Below are 10,694 nucleotides of genomic sequence, written 5' to 3'. Positions count from 1 at the left end.
GGTACATCTTTCCATCTGTTTGTGTCATCTTCAGTTTCTTTTATTAGCTTCTTATAGTTTTCAGAGTACAGGTCTTCTGCCTCCTTAGGTAGGTTTATTCCTAGGTATTTTATTCTTTTTGATGTGATGGTAAATGGGATTGTTTCCCTAATTTCCCTTTTCTGATCTTTCATTGTTAGTGTATAGAAATGCAACAGATTTCTGTGTATTAATTTTGTATCCTGCGACTTACTGAATTCATGGATGAGCTCTAGTAGTTTTCTGGTAGCGTCTGTAGGATTTTCTATGTGTATTACCATGTCATCTGCAAACAGTGACAGTTTTACTACTTCTTTTCCAATTTGGATTCCTTTTATTTCTTTTTCTTCTCTGATTGCCATGGCTAGGACTTCCAGAAATGTGTTGAATAAAAGTCACAAGAGTGGACATCCTTGTCTTGTTCCTGGTCTTAGAGGAAATGGTTTCAGCTTTTCACCACTGAGTATGATGTTAGTTGTGGGTTTGTCATATATGGCCTTTATTATGTTGAGGTAGGTTCCCTGTATGCCCACTTTCTGGAGAGTATTTATCATAAATGGGTGTTGGATTTTATCAAAAGCTTTTTCTGCGTCTATTTAGATGATCTTATGGTTTTTATTCTTCAATTTGTTAATGTGGTGCCTCACACTGATTGATTTGCAGATATTGAAAAGTCCTTGCTCTGTACTTCCACTGCAGGGGGCACAGGTTCAATCCCTGGTCAGGGAACTAAGATCCCTCAAGCTGGGCAGCATGGCCAAAAAAAATTAAAAATAAAAATAAATAAATTTTAAAAGTCCTTGCATCCCTGGGATAAATCCCACTCAGCATGGTGCATGACTCTTTTAATGTATTGTTGAATTCGCTTTGCTAGTATTTTGTTGAGGATTTTTGCGTCTATGTTCATCAGTGATATTGGCCTGTAATTTTCTTTTTTGGGATATCTTTGTCTGATTTGGTATCAGGGTGACTGACGCTGGCCTCGTAGGATGAGTTCAGAAGTGTTCCTTCCTCTGCCATTTTTTGGAATAGTTTCAGAAGGATAGGTGTTAACTGTTGTCTAAATGTTTGGTAGAATTCGTTTGTGAAGCTGTCTGGTCCTGGATTTTCATTTGCTGGGAGTTTTTAAATCACAGATTCAATTTCAGTACTTGTAATTAGTCTGTTCATATTTTCTATTTCTTCCTGGTTAAGTCTCGGGAGATTGTACCTCTCTAAGAATCTTTCCATTTCTTTTTTTTTTTTTTTTAATTATTACTAGGTTACTTTACACTCTTTTCTTACTAAGATTTTTTTTTTTTTGGCTGTGTCGTGTCTTTGTTGCTGCACAGGGGCTTTCTCTAGTTGTGGCGAGTGGGGACTGCTCTTTGTTCTGGTGTGCGGGCTTCTCACTGCGGTGTCCTCTCCTGCTGCAGAGCATCGGCTCTAGGCCCGCGAGCTTCAGTAGTTGTGGCCTGCGGGCTTCAGAGTGCAGGCTCAGTAGTTGTGGCGCGTGGGCTTAGTTGCTCCGTGGCATGTGGGATCCTCCCGGACTGGGGCTCAAACCCGTGTCCCCTGGATTGGCAGGCAAATTCTTAACCACTGTGGCACCAGGGAAGCCCCTGTCCATTTCTTCTACCTAGAATAATCTGTAGAGCTTAGTGAAAAGGAAGTGAAACGTCTTATTCCTGAAGCAAAGGAAAAATTACAAGAAAAAGGTGGCAGTGATGAAGAGGAGACAGGTGATCCTTCAGAAGATGGCATGCAGGGTGCCTGTACCCAGGCCCGACCTCGGGAGCCCCTGGAGGATGGTGACCCAGAGGATGACAGGACGCTGGATGATGATGAGCTGGCTGAGTATGACTTAGATAAATATAATGAAGAAGGTGACCCAGATACTGAAACTCTTGGTGAATCTCTTTTGGGTCTTACAGTCTATGGGAGTAATGATCAAGATCCTTATGTTACTCTGAAAGATACAGAGCAGTACGAATGTGAAGTTTTCTTGATTAAGCCCAATGACATTCTCATAGTTTGTGGCAGAGCCGAACAGGACCAATGCAATTTAGAGGTACATGTTTATAATCAATAAGAAGATTCTTTTTATGTCCACCATGATATCCTGTTGTCTGCATACCCTTTGAGTGTGGAATGGCTGAATTTTGATCCTAGCCCAGATGATTCAACTGGAAATTACATTGCTGTGGGAAACATGACCCCCATCATTGAAGTGTGGGATTTCGATATAGTGGAACTCTTTAGAGCCAGTCTTTACATTTAGAAATAAGCTATCAAAAAAGAAGAAAAAGAAAGGAAAGATGAATTCCTCAGCAGATGGGCATACCGATGCTGTCCTTGACCTTTCTTGGAATAAGCTGATCAGAAATGTGCTGGCCAGGCCAGTGCATCAGCTGATAACACTGTTATTCTGTGGGATACGTCCTTGGGGAAACCAGCAGCCAGCCTTGCCATACATACAGACAAGATCCAGACTCTCCAGTTTCATCCATTTGAAACACAGACTCTGATTTCTGGATCATATGATAAGTCAGTGGCTTTGTATGACTCCTGAAGTCCAGAGGAAAGCCATCAAATGTGGCGATTCAGTGGGCAGATTGAGAGTGACTTGGAATCACTTTTCACCTTGTCATTTTTTGGCCAGTACAGATGACGGTTTTGTATATAATTTGGATGCACACTCAGATAAGCCAGTTTTTACACTTAATGCACACAATGATGAAATTTCTCGTCTTGATCTAAGCAGTCAAATCAAGGGCTGTCTTGTGACTGCATCAGCAGACAAGTATGTGAAAAATCTGTCCATTTTATTGGAATATAGTTTTTCGTAGTAGACTCTTATGATCCTTGGTATTTCTGTAGTGCCGGTCGTGACTTCTCCTTTTTCATTTCTGATTCAGGCCCTCTCCCTTTTTTTCTTGATGAGTTTGGCTTAAGGTTTATCAATTTTGTTTATCTTTTCAAGGAATCAGTTTTCGTTTCATTGATCTTTTCTATGGTGCTCTTCATCTCTATTTCACTTATTTCTGCTCTGATCTTTATGATTTCTTTCCTTTAACTAACTTTGGGTTTTGTTTGTTCTTCTTTCTCTAGTTGCTTTAGGTGTAAGGTTGTTTGAGATTTTTCTTGTTTCCTGAGGTAAGCTTGTATTGCTATACACATCCCTCTTAGAACTGCTTTTAGAATTGCTGCATCCCATAGGTTTTGGATCACTGTGTTTTCATTTTCATTTATCTCTAGATATTTTTTGAGTTCTTTGATTTCTTCAATGATCCATGGGTTGTGTAGTAGCATATTGTTTAGCCTCCATGTGTTTGTTTTTTGCAGTTTTTTTCTTGTAGTTGATTTCTAATTTCATAGTGCTGTGGTCAGAAAAGATGCTTGATATGATTTCAGTTTTCTTAAATTTACCGAGGCTTACTTTGTGGCCCAGCATGTGATCTATCCTGGAGAATGTTCCACCTGCACTTTAAAAGAATGTATATTCTGCTGCTTTTGGATGGAATGCTCTATAGATATCAATTAAGTCCATCTGGTCTAATGTGTCATTTAAGGCCTGTGTTTTCTTATTGATTTTCTGTCTTGATGATCTGTCCATTGATGAAAATGGGTTGTTAAAGTTCCCCACTATTATTGTATAAGTGTCAATTTCTCCTTTTATGTCTGTTAACATTTGCCTTATATATTGAGGTGCTCCTATGTTGAGTGCATGTTATTTGGAATTGTTATATCTTCTTGGATTGATCCCTTGATCATTATGTAGTGTCCTTCTTTGTCTCTTGTAACAGTCTTTATTTTAAAGTCTGTCTGATATGAGTATTGCTACTCCAGGTGTCTTTTGATTTCTATTTGCATGGAATACCTTTTTTTATCCCCTCATTTTCAGTCTGTATGTGTGTCTCTAGATCTGAAGTGCCTCTCTTGTAGACAGCATATATACAGGTCTTGTTTTTGTATCCATTCAGCCGGTCTTTGTCTTTTGGTTGGAGTATTTAATCCATTTACATTTGAGGTAATTATCGATATGTATATTCTTATTGCCATTTTGTTAATTGTTTTGGATTTGTTTTTGTAGGTCTTTTTTATTCCTTTCCTCTTTTATTCTCTTATCCTGTGATTTGATGACTATCTTTAGTATTGTGTTTGGATTCCTTTTTCTTTTGTGTGTGGTGGTATATCTATTATAGATTTTTGGTTTGTGGTCACCATGAGGTTTTGATATAGAAGTCTGTATATATATATGATTGTTTTAAGTTGCCGGTCTCTTTTTCTTAACATTTATTTATTTATTTGGCTGCGCCAAGTCTTAGTTGTGGCACACAGCATCTTCGTTGCGGCATGCAGGATCTTTAGTCACAGCATGTGGAATCTTTATTTGCAGCATGCGGGCTCTTAGTTGCAGCATGTGGGATCTAGTTCCCTGACCAGGGATTGAACCTGGGCCCTCCTGCATTGGGAGCATGGAGTCTTAACCACTGGACCACCAGGGAGGTCCCAAATTGCTGGTCTCTTAATTTCAGATATCCTGCATTTGCACTCTTCTCATGATTACTGGTTTAGATGTTATATTTGTATGTGAATGATTTCCTACCTTTACTATATGTTTGCCTTTACTAGTGACCTTTCCCAATTTGTAGGTTTTGTGTTTCTAGTTGTGGCCTTTTCTGCCTAGAGAAGTTCTTTTAGCATTTGTTATATAGCTGGTTTGGTGGTGCTGAATTCTTTTAGCTTCTGCTTATCTGTAAAGCTTTTGATTTCTCCATCAAATCTGAGAACCTTGCTGGGTAGAGTATTCTTGGTTGTAGGTTTTTCCCTTTCATCACTTTAAATGTTTTGTGCCATCCCCTCTGGCCTGCAGAGTTTCTGCTGAAAAATTAGCTGATAACCTTATGGGGATTCCATTACATGTTATTTGCTGGTTTCCCTGGCTGCTTTTAATATTTTCTCTTTATCTTTAATTTTCATCAGTTTGATTACTATGTGTCTCAGCATGTCCCTCCTTGGGTTAATCCTATATGAGACTCTCTGCACTTCCTGGACTTGGGTGACTGTTTCCTTTCTGTTGTTAGGGAAGTTTTCAGCTATTATCTCAGGCTCTTTCTTGCTCTTCTCCTTCTGGGACCCCTATAATGTGAATGTTGGTGCATTTGATGTTGTCCCAGAGGTCTCTTAAACTGTCCTCATTTCTTTTTCTTTATTCTGTTCCATGGCAGTGATTTCCACCATTCTGTCTTCCAGCTCACTTATCCATTCTTCTGCCTCATATATTCTGCTATTGATTCCTTCTAGTGTGTTTTTCATTGCAGTTATTGTATTCTTCAACTCTGGCTGTTCTTTATGTTTTCTAACTCTTTGTTAAAAACTTCTTGTAGCTTATCGCTCTGTGCATCCATTCTTTCCCTGAGTTCTTGGATCATCGTTATGATCACTACTCTGAACTCTTCCTCAGGTAGATAGCCTATCTCTATGCCACTTAGTTGTTCTTCTGGGGTTTTGACTTGTTCTTTTGTCTGGAACATATTCCTTTGCTATCTCATTTTGTCTACATTTATATTTGTATTTTTATATATATGGAAGGTTAGTTATGTTTCTCAACCTTGGATAAGGGGCCCTCTATGGGAGGTGTCCTATGAGTCCCAGCAGTACACTTGCCTCTTGTCACCCAAGGGCCAGGAACCAGGTGGTCCCAGGGTAGGTTATGATCTGTGTCTGCTGACTTGGTTCCACAGGCTGCCGGATCTTAGTTTTCGTGCTTCTGGTGTCTGCCCCTGGTGGATGAGGCCGGTCTAGAGGCTTGTGCAGGCTTCCTGGTGGGAGGGGCCAGTGCCTGGGCACTGGTGGGTGGAGCTGGGTCTTGGCCCTCTGGTGGGTGGGGCCATGTCTAGGGGCGTGTCAAGAGGTGGCTGTGGGCCCAGGACGTTGTTAGGCAGCCTGTCTGCTGATGGGTGGGGCTGTGTTCCTGCCCTATTGTTTGGCCTGAGGCGTCCCAGCACTGGAGTCCACAGGCTTTTGGGGTGGGCCAGGTCTTGGTCCCAAAATGGCAGTCTCCAGGACAGTTCACACTGATGGATGCTCCCCAGTAGGCCCACCACTGGTGTCCTTATCCTCACAGTGAGCCACAGCTGCCCTCCACCTTCCCAGGAGACCCTCTAAGACCAGCAGGTAGGTCTGGCCCAGGCTCCTATGAAGTCACTGCTTTTGCCCTGGGTCCTGGTGCGCATGAGACCTTGTGTGTACCCTCCCAGAGTGGAGTCTGTTTCCCCCAGTCCTGTGGAGCTCCTGCACTCAAGTGCTGCTGGCCTTCAAAGCCAAATGCTCTGGGGGCTCCTCCTCCTGATGCCAGACCCCCAGGCTGAGGAGCCCGACGACGGGCTCAGAACTCTCCTGTGGTAGAACTTTTGTCATATAATTGTTCCCCAGTTTGTGGGTTGCCGACCCAGGGGTTATGAGATTTGATTATATCGTGTGTGTCCCTCCTACCATCTTGTTGGGTTTCTTCTTTATGTCTTTGGATGTAGAACATCTTTTTTGGTAGGTTCCAGTCTTTTTAATTTTTTTTTTCAGTCTTTTTCATTTTTAATCTCCTCGTAAGAGAAGATGAGCTCAAGGTCCTTCTGTTCTGCCATCTTGTGTTTTGTGAAATTGTGGCTCCTTTCTTGTCCATGTAATTGACATAAGGTGGCACTCAAGTTTGCATTCTCAGTAGAGTTGGGAAGTAAACTGGTCCATTAAGGTTACTCCTTTTCTTCTGGTTGTAAGACACACAATTCCAGGGTAGAAAAGTAACTTCCAACTAAGCAAGGCCTCTTTGGGGTAATGGCAGATTGTTAAAGGCTTCTCTCCCCTCCTGCTTCCCCAGATGGTGATGCAGAGCTCAGCTGGGGCACCCACCCTGTCTAGACTACAGGTGGCATCTCACATCAGGCCTAGGTCTCTGTCCTAGTGAATCTACTGAGGATGTGCTGGGCTCAAGGGGCTTTTGGACCCCACCAGGGTCCCCAAGGGGCAATGAGTAATTTCTGAGGTGTCTCCTATTCAGTCAGGCATTGCCTGGAACTCGAGAGTCACATTTTTCACTTACATTAAAAGAGCAAATGCTGTCGCAATCACTAACACATTGTGGACAAGGCTTGGAGAATTACAACTTTTGTTTCTTCATTAAATTTATTTTTCTCCCAAACAAAAGAAGAGTTTCATAGAGGTAGACTGGTCATTTTTTACAGTGAAGTAATTCAAGTAAGCAATTTTCTGCATCTTTAAAATAAATGTTGGGCTTCCCTGGTGGCACAGTGGTTGAGAGTCCGCCTGCCGATGCAGGGGACACGGGTTCATGCCCCGGTCTGGGAGGATCCCACATGCCACAGAGCGGCTGGGCCCGTGGGCCATGGCTGCTGGGCCTGCGCATCTGGAGCCTGTGCTCCGTGGCGGGAGAGGCCACAGCAGTGAGAGGCCCGTGTACCGCAAAAAAAAAAAGAAAAAAAAAATTGACTCGAATCACTCATAAAAAATATGAGTTTTTAATTGGTAAAGACAAATATTTCATTGGTATTAATTATAATCAAGCCCTTGCCATTTTTCCATGTAGGATAAGTAAATGTTCCTTTGTTAATAATGGCTAAAAATCATACAACAAATGGTTTATTTACATATGGAATATAAGGATAGAAAAAAGACTGAAGCAATATGTTAGCAATTATTATCTCTGGGTAGTGAATCTCCAGGTGCTTTTTATTTTCTATTGTATACTCTTCTGTATTTTGCAGATTTTCTATAAGGGGAATGTATTCTTTTTATAATATTTTAAAATCCATTATATACTATATATACCAATAACTACTATGCAAATAAATGCACAGGAAAAAGACTATAGAATGAAATGAGCCAAAGGAAGTCTTTCATCCATCCATTCATTCATTCATCCAACAGATACTTATTGAGCACCTACTATACCAGGGTCATGGCAAGTTTTGAGCACTGCTGTCTTCAGGAATGAACTTTTAGTTCATTTCTCTTCTTTCTTTTGTACTGCTTAAAAGTTTTATTGTGAATATGTTTTTACTTACAAAATGACAGGGCATTATAATTATTTTTAAAAGATTCAGCTAGAGCTGTAGTTCAGAAAGGAGTGTGTTGGTATAACTGTGTAGACATGTTTTCACAGATGAGCTTTTGAGATATTCACTTATTTTTGAAGTAACATTGGTATTCCCCATAAAGGCTTTTTCTTGCTCCTTGTAAAATTAATTTCTTTAGCAAACAGAAGCCATAATTTTTAGAAAAAAATTATTTTTATTAGTGAGATTTTATATTACTTTCAACATCTGCCTATCTTAATATAAGTAACTATACTTTTTCTGAAGAGCAAAATTTTACATGTTTATTTACTTTTGTTTAAATGTCTTTTTTATTTCAATAATGGGTTTGGGGTAATAAAAATATACAAATGTATAATGTAAAATGAATTTGAAATTATATAAATACAAACTATATCATGTCTTTTTGCAAATAAGATTTATCTTTAGATTTATCTTTTTCATTCTTTTTCTTCTGTTTTTCTTCTGCTTGTTTTTCAAAATAATCTTTAAGGAGATGGTTCAGCTGTGGTTCATACTGGCTTGCGTGTTGCAATCCATCTTCCCTCCCTTAGAAAGATACAAAACATGAGACAACTATACTTTACAGTAGTTTCCATATTATCATTTCACTCATCTCCCATAGTGGCAAATTCAGAGCTGTTCCTACCAGAACCACCCCAAGCACTAACCCAAAAGTCTGTTTTAATTCAAAATGCTTGAATTAAATACATTTTTATTTTACCTTCACAGTGTTGGATCACACGCCCCCATAGTCGATTTTTCCTCAGACAGGCTAAATTTCCGACAATCAACAAATGCCTCCTTCCTCTGGTCAATGCAACATTCATTCTTTTTTCTGAATCAATAAATCCTACTTGTCTGGTCCTTACGCAGGACAGAATAATGATCTCCTTTTCAGCTCCCTGAAAAGCATCTACTGTGGACACCTGCACAGCTTTCATATCAGGATGGTCAAAGTCCACAGCACTGAGTAAATGACAGAGCTGTGGAGGAAAGAAGACAAGGTTCATGCGGTGCAGACGTCATGAAGAACCTACGCCTCTCAACCTACCCACAGCAGCTGTCATCATTTAACTAATGGTGGGTAATTTTCATTTTCTTTTTTATTACAGAGATTTGGCTAATTTCTGAAATGATAAATAACTAATGATAATGTAAGTTATGAAACAAAATCAAAGTGATGATTTATCTTTTGCTAGGAAACGTATTTAGATATGCTAATTTAGAGCTGATAAACTAAATGAAACATGAAAAATACTAAAAATAAATAAATATAAATGAAAACTAGTTAGAAGTAACTGGCTTGTGTGTAGATTAATATCTGGTATCTATCTTTGATTTACTGATAAAATGTAATAATAATGAAAGAACATTTTGGAAAACAGACTCAATCCCATCTGTCCCAAAACACAAAGCATATACCATATTTCCTTCCCTCTAATTTGTTTATTTGCATTTTTGCCCCAACAGCTGTAAACTGAATTTAATTAACCCTTGTTAGGTTTACATTTAATTATACAGAAAAAAAGCCAGACTAGACAAAAGTCTGAATGCTGTTTTAATATAGTAACTACAGTCCCCAAAGTTTTTCTAGCACCAAACCAACACAAACCAAACTACTACAAATGTAATATAAAATATTATAATATGAAATTATAATATTTAATAATGGTAAATATCATAATAGGTAATACAAACCTTGTACATTTGGGATTTGTATAATGTTATCACCCCAATCATAGAGCCCGCTATTCCACTTGCAATCAGTGACTGGATGAGCTTGAGTGTGAAAGCAGCTTCTGCCACATTATGAAAGCTGTTATCTCTTTCAATCTGGAATAAGAAACAGAACCCAAATTACATTTCCCAGAAACACTACGGAAAGACCATGAAAAGCATGCAAACAACAACAATAAAATTAAAACAGGAAACTAAACTGTGTTGACTCTTATCAACACTAATGTCATTTACCTGTTCCAGTCCTTTAACATTATAGAAACACAGCGTTGGGAGCCATTCCAGTAAAGGGCTCCTCTCTGTTTCTGAAACACCATTCATGAGGTTTCCTTCATAAAACAGATCATTAGCAATAGCACTGATTGTAGGGTGACAACGGTACTGGGTTCTCAATAGAACTGGTTTGTGACCCTAAGAAATTTAAATGCAGAAAAATAAAGAATTAAAACAGCATTTTTTTTCTTAGTGGAAAAAAAAATCCACAATAATATTTTAAAGTTTAAAAATACTGCCATATTGTGCTCTTAGTAAATTACAGCCATGATAAAATGAATAAAAAGAATTTTTTTGAATTTACTAAAAATATTTTTATAGTAAACTTTTTATACCAGAAAATTATAAAATATAAACAAACCTTAGACTATCTAATAAGTATGGTACCTAACATCATGCTTTCATAATCTATATGGAATTGGCCTAACACTAAATTGAAAATAAATCTTTAAAAAAATTAGAAACTGTTGTTGATAACTCATTAACTATCCTCCTTAGGTACAAGCCATTTTGAATCTTCAAAGACGTTTCCAATTTTCTTAATACATCATAAACCAACTCCCATCTACTTCA

The 10,694-nt window shown here is 38.8% G+C and overlaps 1 protein-coding gene, 1 non-coding gene and 1 pseudogene across 2 annotated transcripts in view; 1 reads left to right on the top strand and 2 right to left on the bottom strand.

The window, feature by feature from the left end:
- The first annotated feature begins 1,684 nt into the window (after positions 1–1,684).
- Positions 1,685–2,846, top strand: LOC116753914 (annotated as a pseudogene).
- Positions 2,847–4,431: 1,585 nt separating this feature from the next.
- On the bottom strand, positions 4,432–4,505 carry TRNAW-CCA. The gene has a single exon. It is a non-coding gene; the product is annotated as a tRNA-Trp (tRNA).
- A 3,900-nt stretch (positions 4,506–8,405) lies between these two features.
- ZGRF1 (zinc finger GRF-type containing 1) overlaps positions 8,406–10,694 on the bottom strand; it is a 69,236-nt gene continuing 66,947 nt past the window's right edge. The window contains exons 26-29 of the mRNA XM_032633616.1: positions 10,083–10,259; positions 9,810–9,944; positions 8,833–9,094; positions 8,406–8,657 (exon numbers count right to left, since the gene is read on the bottom strand). Of these exons, the coding sequence (XP_032489507.1) occupies positions 8,500–8,657; positions 8,833–9,094; positions 9,810–9,944; positions 10,083–10,259 (732 nt within the window). The 3' untranslated portion in view covers positions 8,406–8,499. The remainder of the gene's footprint in view (positions 8,658–8,832; positions 9,095–9,809; positions 9,945–10,082; positions 10,260–10,694) is intronic.

The sequence above is a fragment of the Phocoena sinus genome, chromosome 5 (genome assembly GCF_008692025.1).
Source record: "Phocoena sinus isolate mPhoSin1 chromosome 5, mPhoSin1.pri, whole genome shotgun sequence".
Taxonomy (NCBI): Eukaryota; Metazoa; Chordata; class Mammalia; order Artiodactyla; family Phocoenidae; genus Phocoena; species Phocoena sinus.
Note: the sequence above shows the minus strand (reverse complement) of the source record. Positions and strands in the feature narration are given on the sequence as shown.